Source organism: Micromesistius poutassou, assembly GCF_964030765.1.
Source record: "Micromesistius poutassou genome assembly, chromosome: 1".
Classification (NCBI taxonomy): domain Eukaryota; kingdom Metazoa; phylum Chordata; class Actinopteri; order Gadiformes; family Gadidae; genus Micromesistius; species Micromesistius poutassou.
Window position 1 is genome coordinate 30329758 of NC_140271.1, and position 19649 is coordinate 30349406.

Consider the following 19649-nt stretch of genomic DNA (forward strand, 5'->3'; position numbering starts at 1 on the left):
ATAAACAAGCTTACAGTATTGACATTGAATAATGTAAACAACATTTTTGACCTGTGATGTGATGATTTCCCTGATAGGGTGACCTCTACCTGAAGAGCCATTAAAAATAAAAGGGGTACGATTGAGCAGCCACGGATCGTCACCTGACCTCTTTTTATCTAAGGCAGTGTGAACCAGGCTATCCCTCAAGTTACAATTTTTTCTGTAAGCCATAATAAGCTTGTAATTTTGAAGGGGCTGGATCTGCTGCTGGACCTGTTGGAAGCTAAGTCTAAACTTTTTTTGAAGAAGACCAAGGGGACGAAAAAAAGTTTGGACAAGCGGAAGCAATCGTTTATGAGGATCAGTATTGGTAAGTGGTTGTATATTGTGAAAACCAGAATTAACTTCACTTTTGATTTCTCTTAGGAATCGTTTGGCGTAATCTCTGTGTTTGAGAGCTGAAAAAAGAATATTGGTGGCTTCCTCCACGTCATCGGGGTAAGAACAAATGCGATGGAAGCGAATTAATTGTGATTTAATGAGGCCGCGAAAAGTGTGTGCTGGATGATAACTACTTTTGTGTAGAAGCGCATGGCGGTCTGTTTCTTTGAAAAAAACTTTTGTGGCTAATTTTTTATCAGAGCTATGGGGAATAGGGACAAAAAATACCTGTGTGTCCAAAAACTCGACCCTTTCTAATTGTAAATTACATTTTAGTTTAATTTTAGGATGATGTTGATTTAGAATAGCTAAAAAGATTTCAAAATCACTTTGAGTGCCAGACCATATGCCAAATATGTCATCGAGGTAGCGGAGATAGAGCAGCGGCAACAGGTTGCATTTTTGAAAAGCTGACTCCTCCCACTCGGCCATATATATATCGGCATATGCTGGAGAGTATTTTCTTCCCATGGCACATCCACAGATCTGTAGGTAAGTTTTGTCTGCGAATTGAAAGTCATTTCTGGTCAATGTGATTTTTAATAATTCTAGAATTTCTGCATCTGGTCTGTGTTTGTTAGGGGACTTCTGAAAAGTTTTTTGAACCGCTAGCAAACCACGTTCGGTTTCAATATTAGTATATAACGAATCTACATCAATAGAAAAAAGGAAGGACTGCGCAGGAACCCTAAGAGTGGACAAAATCATACGTATCTTTGACATAGCTAGAATGCATATGTGCTAATGGATTTAAATAGTAATCAATGTACTCAGCTATACGATAAGATTCTGAGCCACAGTCGCTAATGATAGGTCTCCCCGCAGGAACGGAAAATGGCACGGTCCAAGATTGGGGTGGTTTATGGATTTTAGGAAGAAGATAAAAAAGGCGTGGACGTGGGCTATCCGGGCCATACAGGTAAGTAAGTTGTTTAAAATTAATGAATTTCTTGTAATATAGATTGTCAATAATAGGTTTAATGATTTCTTGTGTTTCAGACTGCATAGGACCTGGAAGTGGCTGGTAATAGTTGGAGTTTTCCAATTGTCTGTGGGCCTCTAGTAAGTAGTTGACCCTATCTTGTAAGACAATTTGTCCTCCCTTGTCGGCCGGCTTAATGATGATATTGTCAATACTTTTAAGGGCCTTCAGAGCCTGTCGTTGGTCCCCAGTGATGTTACTTTTAAAGCTGTTGCTGTGAGCAACCGCGTGAGCTGGGGGGGCCCTGAAGGAGGTGAGATTGTTTACATCCTGACTAATTAAGTTTTGAATAAAAGGGGAGACTTGGCTAAGCTCAGGTTCCCAGGTCGAAGGTTTCTGAAAAGGTAAGTGAAGATAATCCGAATCATACGCAAAATGATCTAAAATTTTCAATTTCCTATGATAATCATACAGGTCCCGTCTGAGTTGGAGTTTATCCAGTTTAGTAGGAGTGGGGATAAAGTTAAGGCCCCTTTCCAGGATTTCCCCCTCAGCTAAGGTAAGTTTGAAAGATGTGCAAAGAACCATAACATTGGAATGAGGAGATGTACTAATAGTTTTATTTCTCACATGTTTAATTGGTCTGTCCAGTGGCCGAAGATGCGTCTGGCCGTCATTGGTGTCCAATGCACTGGATCTTTGTCCCCCACTCTGAAGGTGATTGGACTGATTTCAGTTAGAAAATTATACTTGCTAGTGATGGTCTTATTAAGAAGTGTAATCAAATGTTGTTGCTCTTTCTCTAATTTGGTTGAGAAATTAATGACAGGGATCCTAATAATGGCATTGGGAAAGGCCCGCTTGGCACTGGTAACTAAAAGTCCTAATTGTTTATCAGTAGTGTTTGGAAGTAGAAGGCCAAGGCAGTTGTTGAGGCCCACTGAAAGGATGACCTCTTTAACTAGTTTATGGGGTTTAAGCCCTTTCAAAATGGACTGCATATGATGAATACCTGCACCAGGGAAGCTATCAATTTGAATTTTGGGATCCTCAAAATGAGGAATTCTAGATAAATTGGAATCTCCCAGAATGACAATGGGTTTAATGATTTTGACTGACCAATCTTTCAATTTTCTGTTTGTATTGATGTGTCTATGAGGTTCACGTCGTGTTGCAAAGTTCGGAGAGGAGCCACTCGGCAAGGCAAAGACATCCTCAGATCGAGCAGGTGAGTCAACTTTGTTTATGCCATTTTCGGCTATGTTGCCTGCACTCGTCATGGGGTTTGCACTTGTGGATGTGGTCTCTGTCGAAGTCTGTTGCAGTAGAGGACGAGAAGTAGAAAAGTCAGGAAGAGGAGATACAGTGAGGAGTGGCGGGTCAGTGAGACCAGACATAAGGTCTTTGTTCTCAAGGTGGAAGTCTAGCTTCTCCTTGTCTTGTCTGACACCGCTCTCCTTCCTCTGAGGGGTGGTGGTGCTGGCACTGGCTATCCGCTGGGGAGGTTTGGTTCCATCCCTGAGGTCTGACTGGCTGTTATGTCCCTCATCAGCTGTGGGTGCACAAGAGGGAGTTGACAAATGTACAGTATCATGGCTGGGGTTTACAGGTAAGTGTATGAGAACTTTAACTTCTGTAGCAGGGGCAGAAATGACAACAGGTTCTTTAAGAGCCGCTTGGAATGTTGGTTGAGGCTGCCTGGTTACAGGCAGTTCCTGGCTAGGTGTAGCGAAATCAATAGAGTCAGGGATGTTGGTGGCCACATTACTATGAAAAGTCTTAACTACAGCTATGTTGACAGAATTGTGGATTGGTTGTTTAATCTCTGAATTTGTTGTTTTCAATTTCTGTACAGGAATGACGGCAGAGTCGTCCAAACACGGAGGGAGAGGAGAGTTTCTGAATGTAGAATTCTCCACATCCACAACCAAAGGTTCAGGGCTCCTGGATAAGCTCAACTGGGCCGGGTTATCCTTTGGAGAGGTCAAAGGTATTGAGATGTTAACATGGGATTCTGGAGTTGAATTAGGTGCCTGATTAGACTCTGATGGTGATGGGATTTTACCTCTCCTCCTAGTCAAACTACTTCTCTGACGTTTAAGAGACCTCTGTGGTAGAGGGGAGTTTGAGAGTTGTTCAATAAGGACAGCTGGTGGCGGTAGAGGAGGAAAATCTTCCTCTTGGGGTTGGAAGCCTGCTGAGGCCGTTGATGGTGCCCCAGAAGAGGGAGTCATGATCATGGCTCGCAACATCTCGATGGAGGAAGGAGTTAGTTTGCGACCATATCTAGCACGGGCCCACTTAAGAGCTCGATTATAAGCTTCTAACTGGAACTGAGGTAGGTTTAAAAGATTATGAGAGATGACCTGATCATAGTGGTCACGTAGGATCACAAAGTTGTTGTGAATCCACTCATCTGTGTTCTGTTGAACTCTCTGAAAGGTAAATAAATTGGGTGATCCAGGTTTAATAAAAGTGGTCATCTTGTTAATTTTGTGAACCATGCCTTTAGGATAAGCTTTGGTTTCTAATGAGTTGTTAACAATCTCAGAATGGTGAACAGCCTGAAGTAACTTAAAATAAATCTTGGTGGCATCTGTATTGAGTGGTGTGTTCAATTGTGCTACCTGTTCTTGTCCCCTAGATTGAAGATGAGGAGGAGGGGGAACAGATGATCTCCCGTTAGGTCTGTTAAGCAGAGCTATATGACGTGAGGCAGCCATAATGATTAGGGGGGGATATAAATCCCTATTGAAAGGTAAGTGAGATGGTGTGTTCTAGGTAAGGAATATAAATACAGGGACTAATTAGAGGTCAGAGAGACGATCCTATAAAGTAAATAGAACTGAATAAGTACAACTAATGACAAAAGAAAAACTGAAAACCAAAAATAAAAAAACAATTATTTAAAAGAAAAAGAAAGATTGAAAAAAATTAAAATTTAATAAGCTGCTCAATCTGAGAAGAAAAGAAGTTAGGAGATAACAAAACAACCCAGGAAGACACATCCAAGTTCTGTACCAAAGAATCTCAGAAAAACAATTGCATTCATGAGGAGGAGGAGGAAAGAAGGGGAACAGTATTAGTGGTAGTACTGCTCCATCTATGGGTCGAAAGAGGGTACTGCAAAATTTCAAAGTTAGACCTAAAAATGAGAAAGACAGGTTCATGTAGGGTAAAACTGTTACCACTTCAAGAATAAAGCAAGAAAAAAACAAAATCAAAAGCAATAACAAGTATTGTCAAAAAGAGAGCCACACACAATGTGGCATACAAACACAGGTTTTAGATAACAGGAAGATAGAGACTCCTAGTTTACAAAATGGAGGGAAATCAGTCTTTGTTCAGTTTTTAGATAGAGTTCACCTCATTTGGAGTCCTTTAGATGTTCCAGCTTGTTTGTTCCAAAACAAGACAGGTGTTGGGGGAAATTACCCTCATCGAAGTCCTGAGTCGTTTTAAATGTTTGTAGCCATTGAAAAAGAAGGGGTTTGGTGGCTCTCCACTAAAGCTCAAAAAGAGAGCAAAAAAGAAAAAGTTAAAAACAGCGCCTAGTTAAGTAAGCCTTTAATAAATTGGCCTAAGATTTGGGACATGATCAAAGAAACACATGAGGTTAAAAAGTTAGGGTTAGGGTTAGGGTTAGGGTTAGGGTTAGGGTTAGGGTTAGGGTTAGAGGGTTAGGGTTAGGGTTAGGGTTAGGGTTAGGGTTAGGGTTAGGACAGTCAACAATTAACGACAACACCGCCGAAGGCGGTGGTGTCGCTGGCACGGGCCATCATCAGACGTCCCCCCGGTGGTCCCCCACCCACCCCAACGTTCAAACCAAGGGGTTGCCAGGTCCCCAGCCTGTCAATCCAAAGTCTCTCAGCTCTGCGCCGTTGAGCAGCAGACCAGAAAGGGTTGGCTTCGAGCACCGACGCGGAAAGGGCCAGCCATCCGTGCTCCACAAAATGCGCAACCAAAGGAAGGTGAGCGTCCTTTTTGCGTTTGATGTTGTGTTTGTGTTGGTGGAAACGGACACGTATGGTGTTTCCCGTTTCCCCCACATATTGGAGATTGCATGCGAGGCAACGGATGAGGTACACACAATTTTTGGTGTTGATGTCTGAGTGCCGGTCAGTGGGAAAGACATCTCCATTATTTTTGTTGTGGGCCCACGGAACGAAATTATAAAAATAGGAGCGTCTGTCCACTTTAGGCTCAACCAGGGGCCGTAGTTTGGCCCTAATTAGAAGATCCCTTATATTTTTGTTCCTACGGTAGGCCGCAATAATATTATAACCAGGAAGGTAGGTGGTGGAGTCCAGAAGACACTGGAAATTATTTCTGACACCTCGGGTCAGGCGAGAGGAAGAGGTGGAGTAGGTCGTTACCAAGGGGATACGCTGTCCCTCAACGGGTGGACGCACTAATTTAAACTCCTTAAGGGAGAGACGGCGGGCCGAGCGCGAGTAACCCCTAAGGGAAAGGGCTTGAAATAGAATTTTGACAGCCGCCCAGAAGTCAGAAGTTCTGGAGCAGATGCGTTGAAACCGTAAGAGTTGCGACTTAAGGAGTCCAGCGAATGTGTGTTTGGGATGGAAGCTGTTCGCATGCAAGAGCGCATGCGTGTCAGTGGGTTTGAAGTAGACCTTGACGTCTAGAGTGAGGGACATCGCAAAGTCAGGACCTTTAAACGTGGTGGTGTCCAGGAAATCGACCGAGGAGAGGTGTTGACATGATTTAAGTGTGATAGATGGATCGTGTGTGTTGAGGATTTCTAGGAAAAGTTGGAATTCCGATTCTGAGTGTTGCCAAACGCCCCAGATGTCGTCTAGATAGCGCATGTAGGAGAGAGGTTGCAGAGGGCAGGCGGCGAGCGCAGAGGTTTCCCATTGGGCCATGAAGAGATTAGCGTAGGAGGGGGCGAATTTCTTCCCCATAGCCGTACCCTTAACCTGAAGGAAGAATTGGTCGTCAAAGAGGAAATCATTCCTAGTAAGGTTAATCTCAAGCAGGCGGAGGAGTTCGTCATCAGGGCGCGTGACGTCAGGGTTAAGATTAAAAGCATTGCGCACGGCGCGCATGCCCCCAGCAATATCAATATTGGTGTATAGGCTGTCAACGTCCATCGTAAAGAGGAAGGCGTGCGTGGGGATCCGGAGCGCACGCACCTTGGAAACGAAATCATAGGTATCCTTCACGTAGCTCGCGTGGGAGATAGACAAAGGATAGAGGTAATGATCGAGAAACTCTGCCGTGTGGTATGTCTCGCTGCTGCAGTCAGAGACGATGGGTCGTCCCGGGGGGATTTTAAAGGGCTCACTCCAGGCCACAGGCTCCTTATGTATTTTGGGCAACATGTAGAAGAGTCTGGGCCTGGGCTGGGCATCCCCTAGAAGGTAATCGCGTTGTTTGTGCGTAATGTATTTTTTTCTCCAAAGGGAGTGAATCAATTCAAAGATCATCGGAACGGTCTCAGTATATATGGGAGCCTCAAGTTTTGAGTAATAGCGTGCATCGTGCAGTTGCCTATGGCCCTCCCATATATACTGAGACCTATCCATGATGACAACAGCGCTGCCTTTATCGGCGGGCTTGATGACTATGCTTTTGTTTCCAATCAGTTGTCGGAGAGCCTCCGACTCCTCGGGGAGGAGGTTAGCGGGGGCCGGGTTGATCCTAAAGGAGTCAGCGTAGTACAGGAGGTCATCACTGATCAGACGCGTCACCTCAACCGGGACATCCTCATCTGGCGGAACCCACGACGACTTGTAAGTAAAGGGTGTTTTCTCAGACGGGGGGTGATCTCTAAAGTAAACAGCGAGTTTAACCCTACGGTGATATTGTTGCAAATCCGAGCGGACCTGTTGGTAAAGCTCACAGGGGTTTATGTCGGTCGAAGGGATGAACGTGAGTCCTTTGTCAAGAAGGGAAAACTGCGCCGCGGTCAATCGGAAAGACGGAGAGAGATTTATAACGGAGCGGCTCCCTCGAGGCGTGTCTAGGGACGCGGGAGCGCTCAGTTTAAAAACTTAACCCATTGGCCAAAGAGGAGCGCTGCCGTGTCTCGAGACCAGTGGACATTGTCCCTCTCAGTCACAAAGGACTTCTTGGGCAGAGCGGGGATGGATTCATAGCGGGTGGAGATAAAGGTATTTAATTTTGAGAGAAGCTCCTGTTCCCTGAACGGGAGCGCGCGAGAGTAATTAATCTCCGGGATGAGGATCGCTGCGCAAGGGAACGCGATGCGCGCCCATTTGACTGCGGTTTGAAGATTACCCACACAAACCCGTTCTGTTTTGTTACCCCTCTCGTTGATTCCGAACGCCAGAACCACTTTGCGGACCTTGGGGTCGACGGCGGTCTTCGCCAGAACCGCGGAGGCATGACGAAAGGACGCGCCAGGGTAGCCGTCGATCTGAAGACCAGGTAAGCCATATTCGGCGAAGCGCGTGACATTAGAATCCCCTATAACCAGAAGCGGTTCCCTCGACTGCAAGCGCCATTCCTGGCATTTCTTACCCGTGCTGGGGTGACGGGTGGGTCTGGCGAGAGTCACAGTCGGGGTGGAGATCGGGAGGGCGGGGCCCCGCGCGTCAGCAGCCGCGTCGTTCCTCTCAGCGTTGGCCCGGGCTAACCCATGCGTGGGTGTCGAGCCGGAGGGCGGTAGAGGAAGAGAGGAAGAGGGAGTCGGAGAGATGACCCTGACCGGAACAGCAGCGGGCGTCAGGACCCCGTGCAGAGGCGCAGGTGCGGAGGATGGCGAGGAGGGTCCCGGAGCGCGCGTGGCTGCGGTGCGTCTGCGGAGGCGGCAGGACGCGAGCCTGGTCCTGCGGGCCAGCGGTGTGTCGCTCCGAGGGGGTCCCGGGACTGCAAGTCGTGGAGGAGAGGGGGTGGGGGGCACAGAAGACGAAGAGGAGGGAGGGGGGGAGGCTGGGGGGATGGGGGGGCACAGAGGCGGAGAAGACGGAGAAGAGGAGAAGGCCAACGAGAGGGTGGGTGACGGCAGCCTGGAACGCCGGTCAGCAGGCCACGCCCCCATGTTGAGGTCAACCGGACCGGGCCCAGGGGTCCGGAAGCCGGGGGCAGGCGGGGGAGAAGAAGAGGAGAAGGCCAACGAGAAGGTGGGTGACGGCAGCCTGGAAGGCCGGTCAGCAGGCCACGCCCCCATGTTGAGGTCAATCGGACCGGGCCCAGGGGTCCGGAAGCCGGGGGCAGGCGGCGGCGATGCCTCAGGTGGGTTGAAGCGCGGCAGCGCAGCGCCAGGCGCGATGTCCGGGAACAGCTGGACCAGTCGAACCGGGTGTCCAATGTGTCTCGGAGGCGAGCGCGCAGCGCCTCCACCGTCTCCGGGCGCAGGCGTTCTCCGAAATGACGTTGAGCCCAGGCCAACGCCACAACGAAGTTGGGGCGCCAGATGGGGTCTGACAACAGGAGGAGCGCACTAACCTTCTCCTCTAAGGCAGCCTTGTAGTGGTCGCGGAGCACCAGCATCGTGGTGTGCTCCCAGTTGCGTGCGTTGCCTTCTATGAGTTGCGCGGTAGCAGCGTTGGGGACCGCAGGGCGTATGGAGACCCTCAAATTCTCCGCGAGCCTGGCGACAACGGGCAGGGGCTCAGGACCCACGCAGTTGGCGAGGTGGTGAGAGGCCTTCAAGGCCGCCAGGATCAGCCTGTTCTTGCGCCTGAAGTCCGGATCGTCGGAGAGTTGAGCGGCAGGGGCGCGCTGCGCGCGGCGCTTGACTGGGTGGAGGCGGACGCGCAGACCCAGTGCGCGCCGCGTTAGCCACCGGAAGTTCCGGACGTCGTGGAGGTCGGGGCCGGTCTCGGGGTCGCTGGTCAGGACGTGGGGGTGGAGGCCTCACCTGTGGCTGTGCTCTCCGGGGTCCGGCGGGGGGGCCCGGGGCCCAGGCAGGGCGGCGAGGAGCCCGACGCGCTTCAGGCGCGTGGCGCTGGGGAGGCCTCTGCATCGCCCGGTGAGGAGGTGAGTAGGCGTACCGGCGAGGAGGCGAGTAGGCCGGTCGGCGAGGAGGCGAGTGGGCCGGTCTGCGGGGAGGCGAGTAGGCTGGTCGGTGGGGAGGCGCGTAGACCGGTCTGTAGGTCTCAGACCAGGATCCGTGGTAGTGGTGGCGAGCAGGCCCGTGGGGAGACCAGTACCTTACGGGCCTGGCGTATTGCTCACTTCGCCCTGGAGACGAGTGGCGCGGGACCCAGAGGCGTTCATGCCCGTCATCACGTCGGCGGAAACGATCCTCCGGGACAGGTGGCGCCCACGTGGAAAGGCTCATTAACGGAGGAGGCTGGGTGGGTCCACGAGGAGACCGTCTTCTACGGCCCCTTTGGACCAGGGTCCACTCACCATCGGCTGGGTGGTAGTCGGGATGCATTGTTCTCCTCTAGCAGTGTAGGAGCTTGAACGATAGCGGAACGAAACTATGCTAAACTGTAGGTTTTTAAATAAGACAAGTGTGATCCAGCCAATATCCGTTTTTATTTCAAGAAATTTGGCTGCTGTAGGCTAGTACAACGTTTCGTCAATTAATGACTTCATCAGGTACATTTAAATAGCAATAGAGACAGACCGTATGATCGAGAATCCTATCAAGCCGAGGTAACTAAGCACGAATAAGACAGCACAGAAACAAATACTTTTATAGACAGTTACAGTAGAGGGAAGGGACATTTAACATATGGGGCAGAGGTGTCCAATGGGGGGGCCGTACAACACAACAAATTTGAAGTTTGGGGTGGAAAGCCAATCGGGGGGTCAGATGAAGAACCAATTGGAGGTCAGGGGAATAAGATTTGAATTGGGCCAATAGAGAGGTCAGATTTTCAAATGTAAATGTGCCTAATGCAACAATGTATATAAATATATATATGGTTGTATCTCCCAGTCACCAGCAGGTGGAGTGAGAGGGACCACGGTGCCTGCACCTTCTGGAGTCGCCAGTGGTGGTCGCTGGTTGTCCCCAGACCGGGTGGCGTTGGAAGGACAGCTCGCGACAGAATCAAAAATAAAAATAAAAACATAATACAATGACGCCGTTGCATTTAATTATTACAGTAGAGGACAAAAAACAAATATCCGAAAAGAATTAAAGCATAAAAAAATCCGGAACGTGCCCCAAATATTATATTGAGTAATAATGTAATTGTAAAAACGGTTCAAACAACAGGAGCATCCTAATAAACACATGGTATACCTATTTAGATTACATAATTAAAGGGGTAAATAAATAAATAAATGCTGTGGTAAAGGAAAGGGGGGCCGATCGTGAATTCGAATTGAACCGCACCGTAACTAAAAGTATATAGTGTTATATTTATATGTTTTATATGTTACACTACCATCGAACATCCAGGAGATGGAGCTGGAGAACCGCGGTAATATAATCAATTCGAGTCACCAACAGGGGGTGCTAAGTGACTCCAAGTTATATTCAGGTTGGAGATCCAAGATGGTGGCGGAGGTGAGTCGAAGGGTAAGCATAATAATTAAATAAGAGTGATATTGGGGGTCACAGAAATACCAATGTGTGACGATAAATAGTGAAGGTATAACACGAAACGAATCGACGGAGAACAAAACACAAATGGTTATCAAATTGAACCGAAAACTTAAAAAGAGTTCGGACCAAAGTGGCCGCAGAGCGTCTTTGTTCCCCGCAGTCAGTGGCGAAATCATACGTTCCATCAAGCAACCAGGAGATGGAGCCAGAGAGCCGTGGTGGGGGATCCAAGATGGCGGCCCCCATGGGCAGAAACGTAATCATATTAATTAAATAAGGGCGGTATTAAGGGTGACAGAAATTCAAATGCGTAGCGATAATTAGTAAAGGCAGAACACGAAACAAACCCACGGAAAACCAAACACAAAGGGTTACCATCCGAGCCGAGAACTTAAAAAGAGTACGGGCCAAAATGGCCCCAGAGTGTCCTAGCTCCACGCGGCCACTAGGTGTCGCCAAATAGGTCCAGATCAAATGTTTTTTATATAATGGTGGGTTAAATCAAACAAACCTCCGGGTTTGGAGGGTACATTAAAGCACCTTTCAGGTGCGTAGGGGATGGGGAATAAATAAAGGAATGGCAGGGAAGGGGGGGCCCATAGGACATCAATTGAATAAATACCAAGGGTGCAATTGGAAACCAAATTAAACCGCATTATTTATATGAAAAACGAAAAAGAGTAGGGGGACGAAGGGGGCCTGGGGCTGGAGCATGGGGGCAGAATAAATAGACACAAACATGGTAAGAAAAAAAATTAAATAAAGGGGGATCCTTTGTGGGGGGCCGGGGGCTGGGTTGGAAGTCGTGTAAGGGGGTCTTAGTGGGGTAGGAAAGGGAAAGGTTGGGGTTAGGTTCAGGGGTGGGAGGGGATAGGTTTAGTGTTAGGGAGTGGGGGTAGGGGTTGGGGTTAGGGTTAGGGGTTAGGGTTAGGGCAGGGGGTGGTAGAGGTTAGGGTTAGGGCCAGAGAGGATGGGGTTGGGGTTAGGGTCTGGTGAGGGAGGGGGTTATGGTTAGGGTGGGGGGTGGGAGAGGTTAGGGTTAGGGCCAGAGAGGGTGGGGTTGGGGTTAGGGTTAGGGTTAGGGTTAGGTGAGAGGAGGGAGTAGGTTAGGGTTAGAGTGAGGGTGAGGGTTAGGGTTAGGTGAGAGGAGGGAGTAGGTTAGGGTTAGGTGAGAGGAGGGAGTAGGTTAAGGTTAGGTGAGAGGAGGGAGTAGGTTAGGGTTAGGTGAGAGGAGGGAGTAGGTTAGGGTTAGGTGAGAGGAGGGAGTAGGTTAGGGTTAGGTGAGAGAGGAGGGAGTAGGTTAGGGTTAGGTGAGAGGAGGGAGTAGGTTAGGGTTAGGTGAGAGGAGGGAGTAGGTTAGGGTTAGGTGAGAGAGGAGGGAGTAGGTTAGGGTTAGGTGAGAGGAGGGAGTAGGTTAGGGTTAGGTGAGAGGAGGGAGTAGGTTAGGGTTAGGTGAGAGAGGAGGGAGTAGGTTAGGGTTAGGTGAGAGGAGGGAGTAGGTTAGGGTTAGGTGAGAGGAGGGAGTAGGTTAGGGTTAGGTGAGAGAGGAGGGAGTAGGTTAGGGTTAGGTGAGAGGAGGGAGTAGGTTAAGGTTAGGTGAGAGGAGGGAGTAGGTTAGGGTTAGGTGAGAGGAGGGAGTAGGTTAGGGTTAGGTGAGAGGAGGGAGTAGGTTAGGGTTAGGTGAGAGAGGAGGGAGTGGGTTAGGGTTAGGTGAGAGGAGGGAGTAGGTTAGGATTAGGTGAGAGAGGAGGGAGTAGGTTAGGGTTAGGTGAGAGAGGAGGGAGTAGGTTAGGGTTAGGTGAGAGAGGGTTAGGGTCAGGATAGGGGTCAGGTGAGGGAGGAGGTTGGGGTTAGGATAGGGGATGGGAAAGGGTAGGTAAGGATCAGGGGAGTCAGGGTAACGGTCAAAGTCAGCTAGGGAGAGGTCAGGATGGGGGCCAGGGAGGAGGATAAGAATCCTAGCGATAGTACGGTCTGTGGTAGAAGTCAAAGGGGGACGGGGCCAAGTGAGTTGAGGTAGGGGCCAAGGCGAGGGGCACAGTTCTGAGGGAGGGGGCACAAATACTAACATGAAACATGAAACACAAGCTTAAAGGACCAACGGCAGGTGGGTACTCACAACGGGATCACACTTGATAAATGGAACAATCCAGCACATGAACCTAACAACATGTGGAGGATGAATAGGTAAGTATGCACAAGGTAGGAGCACAAGTAGCCCATAAGGTCATAACACATATTTTCTTCTTACAGCAAATAACCTGCATTGGAAAAGTGAGGACCATGCGGCGGTGCAGACCATGCAGCAGAGGTCCCAGTAGGACTCAGAGAAAGAACAGGTAATGGTGTGGGGGAGGGAAGTAGTATTAACCTCCCAACAAGTAAATAATGGCAGATAAGTATATACAAGGTAGAAGCACAAGCAGCACATGAGGTCATAGCACATAAAAAAAGCAATGTAACCTGCATTGGAACAGTGAAGACCGTGCAATGGTGCAGTCCATGTAGCCGAGGTCCCAGTGGGACTCAGAGAGAGAGCATGCGATGGTGTAGGGGAGGGAAGTTATCTTAATCTTCCAGCATGTAAATCAATAACTTTTTTTCTTTTTTTGTTTTTTTTGGAAGACCGTGCGATGGTGCAGTCCATGTAGCAGAGGTCCCGGTGGGACTCAGAAGGAGAGCAGGCAATGGTGGCAGGGAGGGAAGGAGAGCCGAGGAGACTGTAGGAGGCACTGGCGGGTTAGGACAGTCAACAATTAACGACAACACCGCCGAAGGCGGTGGTGTCGCTGGCACGGGCCATCATCAGACGTCCCCCCGGTGGTCCCCCACCCACCCCAACGTTCAAACCAAGGGGTTGCCAGGTCCCCAGCCTGTCAATCCAAAGTCTCTCAGCTCTGCGCCGTTGAGCAGCAGACCAGAAAGGGTTGGCTTCGAGCACCGACGCGGAAAGGGCCAGCCATCCGTGCTCCACAAAATGCGCAACCAAAGGAAGGTGAGCGTCCTTTTTGCGTTTGATGTTGTGTTTGTGTTGGTGGAAACGGACACGTATGGTGTTTCCCGTTTCCCCCACATATTGGAGATTGCATGCGAGGCAACGGATGAGGTACACACAATTTTTGGTGTTGATGTCTGAGTGCCGGTCAGTGGGAAAGACATCTCCATTATTTTTGTTGTGGGCCCACGGAACGAAATTATAAAAATAGGAGCGTCTGTCCACTTTAGGCTCAACCAGGGGGGCCGTAGTTTGGCCCTAATTAGAAGATCCCTTATATTTTTGTTCCTACGGTAGGCCGCAATAATATTATAACCAGGAAGGTAGGTGGTGGAGTCCAGAAGACACTGGAAATTATTTCTGACACATCGGGTCAGGCGAGAGGAAGAGGTGGAGTAGGTCGTTACCAAGGGGATACGCTGTCCCTCAACGGGTGGACGCACTAATTTAAACTCCTTAAGGGAGAGACGGCGGGCCGAGCGCGAGTAACCCCTAAGGGAAAGGGCTTGAAATAGAATTTTGACAGCCGCCCAGAAGTCAGAAGTTCTGGAGCAGATGCGTTGAAACCGTAAGAGTTGCGACTTAAGGAGTCCAGCGAATGTGTGTTTGGGATGGAAGCTGTTCGCATGCAAGAGCGCATGCGTGTCAGTGGGTTTGAAGTAGACCTTGACGTCTAGAGTGAGGGACATCGCAAAGTCAGGACCTTTAAACGTGGTGGTGTCCAGGAAATCGACCGAGGAGAGGTGTTGACATGATTTAAGTGTGATAGATGGATCGTGTGTGTTGAGGATTTCTAAGAAAAGTTGGAATTCCGATTCTGAGTGTTGCCAAACGCCCCAGATGTCGTCTAGATAGCGCATGTAGGAGAGAGGTTGCAGAGGGCAGGCGGCGAGCGCAGAGGTTTCCCATTGGGCCATGAAGAGATTAGCGTAGGAGGGGGCGAATTTCTTCCCCATAGCCGTACCCTTAACCTGAAGGAAGAATTGGTCGTCAAAGAGGAAATCATTCCTAGTAAGGTTAATCTCAAGCAGGCGGAGGAGTTCGTCATCAGGGCGCGTGACGTCAGGGTTAAGATTAAAAGCATTGCGCACGGCGCGCATGCCCCCAGCAATATCAATATTGGTGTATAGGCTGTCAACGTCCATCGTAAAGAGGAAGGCGTGCGTGGGGATCCGGAGCGCACGCACCTTGGAAACGAAATCATAGGTATCCTTCACGTAGCTCGCGTGGGAGATAGACAAAGGATAAAGGTAATGATCGAGAAACTCTGCCGTGTGGTATGTCTCGCTGCTGCAGTCAGAGACGATGGGTCGTCCCGGGGGGATTTTAAAGGGCTCACTCCAGGCCACAGGCTCCTTATGTATTTTGGGCAACATGTAGAAGAGTCTGGGCCTGGGCTGGGCATCCCCTAGAAGGTAATCGCGTTGTTTGTGCGTAATGTATTTTTTTCTCCAAAGGGAGTGAATCAATTCAAAGATCATCGGAACGGTCTCAGTATATATGGGAGCCTCAAGTTTTGAGTAATAGCGTGCATCGTGCAGTTGCCTATGGCCCTCCCATATATACTGAGACCTATCCATGATGACAACAGCGCTGCCTTTATCGGCGGGCTTGATGACTATGCTTTTGTTTCCAATCAGTTGTCGGAGAGCCTCCGACTCCTCGGGGAGGAGGTTAGCGGGGGCCGGGTTGATCCTAAAGGAGTCAGCGTAGTACAGGAGGTCATCACTGATCAGACGCGTCACCTCAACCGGGACATCCTCATCTGGCGGAACCCACGACGACTTGTAAGTAAAGGGTGTTTTCTCAGACGGGGGGTGATCTCTAAAGTAAACAGCGAGTTTAACCCTACGGTGATATTGTTGCAAATCCGAGCGGACCTGTTGGTAAAGCTCACAGGGGTTTATGTCGGTCGAAGGGATGAACGTGAGTCCTTTGTCAAGAAGGGAAAACTGCGCCGCGGTCAATCGGAAAGACGGAGAGAGATTTATAACGGAGCGGCTCCCTCGAGGCGTGTCTAGGGACGCGGGAGCGCTCAGTTTAAAAACTTAACCCATTGGCCAAAGAGGAGCGCTGCCGTGTCTCGAGACCAGTGGACATTGTCCCTCTCAGTCACAAAGGACTTCTTGGGCAGAGCGGGGATGGATTCATAGCGGGTGGAGATAAAGGTATTTAATTTTGAGAGAAGCTCCTGTTCCCTGAACGGGAGCGCGCGAGAGTAATTAATCTCCGGGATGAGGATCGCTGCGCAAGGGAACGCGATGCGCGCCCATTTGACTGCGGTTTGAAGATTACCCACACAAACCCGTTCTGTTTTGTTACCCCTCTCGTTGATTCCGAACGCCAGAACCAGTTTGCGGACCTTGGGGTCGACGGCGGTCTTCGCCAGAACCGCGGAGGCATGACGAAAGGACGCGCCAGGGTAGCCGTCGATCTGAAGACCAGGTAAGCCATATTCGGCGAAGCGCGTGACATTAGAATCCCCTATAACCAGAAGCGGTTCCCTCGACTGCAAGCGCCATTCCTGGCATTTCTTACCCGTGCTGGGGTGACGGGTGGGTCTGGCGAGAGTCACAGTCGGGGTGGAGATCGGGAGGGTGGGGCCCCGCGCGTCAGCAGCCGCGTCGTTCCTCTCAGCGTTGGCCCGGGCTAACCCATACGTGGGTGTCGAGCCGGGGGGCGGTAGAGGAAGAGAGGAAGAGGGAGTCGGAGAGATGACCCTGACCGGAACAGCAGCGGGCGTCAGGACCCCGTGCAGAGGCGCAGGTGCGGAGGATGGCGAGGAGGGTCCCGGAGCGCGCGTGGCTGCGGTGCGTCTGCGGAGGCGGCAGGACGCGAGCCTGGTCCTGCGGGCCAGCGGTGTGTCGCTCCGAGGGGGTCCCGGGACTGCAAGTCGTGGAGGAGAGGGGGTGGGGGGCACAGAAGACGAAGAGGAGGGAGGGGGGGAGGCTGGGGGGATGGGGGGGCACAGAGGCGGAGAAGACGGAGAAGAGGAGAAGGCCAACGAGAGGGTGGGTGACGGCAGCCTGGAACGCCGGTCAGCAGGCCACGCCCCCATGTTGAGGTCAACCGGACCGGGCCCAGGGGTCCGGAAGCCGGGGGCAGGCGGGGGAGAAGAGGAGAAGGCCAACGAGAAGGTGGGTGACGGCAGCCTGGAAGGCCGGTCAGCAGGCCACGCCCCCATGTTGAGGTCAATCGGACCGGGCCCAGGGGTCCGGAAGCCGGGGGCAGGCGGCGGCGATGCCTCAGGTGGGTTGAAGCGCGGCAGCGCAGCGCCAGGCGCGATGTCCGGGAACAGCTGGACCAGTCGAACCGGGGTGTCCAATGTGTCTCGGAGGCGAGCGCGCAGCGCCTCCACCGTCTCCGGGCGCAGGCGTTCTCCGAAATGACGTTGAGCCCAGGCCAACGCCACAACGAAGTTGGGGCGCCAGATGGGGTCTGACAACAGGAGGAGCGCACTAACCTTCTCCTCTAAGGCAGCCTTGTAGTGGTCGCGGAGCACCAGCATCGTGGTGTGCTCCCAGTTGCGTGCGTTGCCTTCTATGAGTTGCGCGGTAGCAGCGTTGGGGACCGCAGGGCGTATGGAGACCCTCAAATTCTCCGCGAGCCTGGCGACAACGGGCAGGGGCTCAGGACCCACGCAGTTGGCGAGGTGGTGAGAGGCCTTCAAGGCCGCCAGGATCAGCCTGTTCTTGCGCCTGAAGTCCGGATCGTCGGAGAGTTGAGCGGCAGGGGCGCGCGCGCGGCGGCGCTTGACTGGGTGGAGGCGGACGCGCAGACCCAGTGCGCGCCGCGTTAGCCACCGGAAGTTCCGGACGTCGTGGAGGTCGGGGCCGGTCTCGGGGTCGCTGGTCAGGACGTGGGGGTGGAGGCCTCACCTGTGGCTGTGCTCTCCGGGGTCCGGCGGGGGGGCCCGGGGCCCAGGCAGGGCGGCGAGGAGCCCGACGCGCTTCAGGCGCGTGGCGCTGGGGAGGCCTCTGCATCGCCCGGTGAGGAGGTGAGTAGGCGTACCGGCGAGGAGGCGAGTAGGCCGGTCGGCGAGGAGGCGAGTGGGCCGGTCTGCGGGGAGGCGAGTAGGCTGGTCGGTGGGGAGGCGCGTAGACCGGTCTGTGGGTCTCAGACCAGGATCCGTGGTAGTGGTGGCGAGCAGGCCCGTGGGGAGACCAGTACCTTACGGGCCTGGCGTATTGCTCACTTCGCCCTGGAGACGAGTGGCGCGGGACCCAGAGGCGTTCATGCCCGTCATCACGTCGGCGGAAACGATCCTCCGGGACAGGTGGCGCCCACGTGGAAAGGCTCATTAACGGAGGAGGCTGGGTGGGTCCACGAGGAGACCGTCTTCTACGGCCCCTTTGGACCAGGGTCCACTCACCATCGGCTGGGTGGTAGTCGGGATGCATTGTTCTCCTCTAGCAGTGTAGGAGCTTGAACGATAGCGGAACGAAACTATGCTAAACTGTAGGTTTTTAAATAAGACAAGTGTGATCCAGCCAATATCCGTTTTTATTTCAAGAAATTTGGCTGCTGTAGGCTAGTACAACGTTTCGTCAATTAATGACTTCATCAGGTACATTTAAATAGCAATAGAGACAGACCGTATGATCTAGAATCTTATCAAGCCGAGGTAACTAAGCACGAATAAGACAGCACAGAAACAAATACTTTTATAGACAGTTACAGTAGAGGGAAGGGACATTTAACATCTGGGGCAGAGGTGTCCAATGGGGGGGCCGTACAACACAACAAATTTGAAGTTTGGGGTGGAAAGCCAATCGGGGGGTCAGATGAAGAACCAATTGGAGGTCAGGGGAATAAGATTTGAATTGGGCCAATAGAGAGGTCAGATTTTCAAATGTAAATGTGCCTAATGCAACAATGTATATAAATATATATATGGTTGTATCTCCCAGTCACCAGCAGGTGGAGTGAGAGGGACCACGGTGCCTGCACCTTCTGGAGTCGCCAGTGGTGGTCGCTGGTTGTCCCCAGACCGGGTGGCGTTGGAAGGACAGCTCGCGACAGAATCAAAAATAAAAATAAAAACATAATACAATGACGCCGTTGCATTTAATTATTACAGTAGAGGACAAAAAACAAATAGCCGAAAAGAATTAAAGCATAAAAAAATCCGGAACGTGCCCCAAATATTATATTGAGTAATAATGTAATTGTAAAAACGGTTCAAACAACAGGAGCATCCTAATAAACACATGGTATACCTATTTAGATTACATAATTAAAGGGGTAAATAAATAAATAAATGCTGTGGTAAAGGAAAGGGGGGCCGATCGTGAATTCGAATTGAACCGCACCGTAACTAAAAGTATATAGTGTTATATTTATATGTTTTATATGTTACACTACCATCGAACATCCAGGAGATGGAGCTGGAGAACCGCGGTAATATAATCAATTCGAGTCACCAACAGGGGGTGCTAAGTGACTCCAAGTTATATTCAGGTTGGAGATCCAAGATGGTGGCGGAGGTGAGTCGAAGGGTAAGCATAATAATTAAATAAGAGTGATATTGGGGGTCACAGAAATGCCAATGTGTGACGATAAATAGTGAAGGTATAACACGAAACGAATCGACGGAGAACAAAACACAAATGGTTATCAAATTGAACCGAAAACTTAAAAAGAGTTCGGACCAAAGTGGCCGCAGAGCGTCTTTGTTCCCCGCAGTCAGTGGCGAAATCATACGTTCCATCAAGCAACCAGGAGATGGAGCCAGAGAGCCGTGGTGGGGGATCCAAGATGGCGGCCCCCATGGGCAGAAACGTAATCATATTAATTAAATAAGGGCGGTATTA

At 50.8% G+C, this 19649-nt stretch overlaps 1 protein-coding gene across 1 annotated transcript; it reads left to right on the forward strand.

Moving 5' to 3' along the window:
- The first annotated feature begins 10753 nt into the window (after positions 1-10753).
- On the forward strand, positions 10754-19011 carry LOC311381025 (uncharacterized protein). The gene is made up of 6 exons (XM_084488431.1): positions 10754-10814; positions 13095-13180; positions 13467-13836; positions 15477-15623; positions 16184-16281; positions 18747-19011. The coding sequence occupies exons 1-6, from the start codon at positions 10791-10793 to the stop codon at positions 18763-18765; spliced, it is 744 nt and encodes a 247-aa protein (XP_084344557.1). The 5' UTR covers positions 10754-10790; the 3' UTR covers positions 18766-19011.
- The last annotated feature ends 638 nt before the right edge of the window (positions 19012-19649 follow it).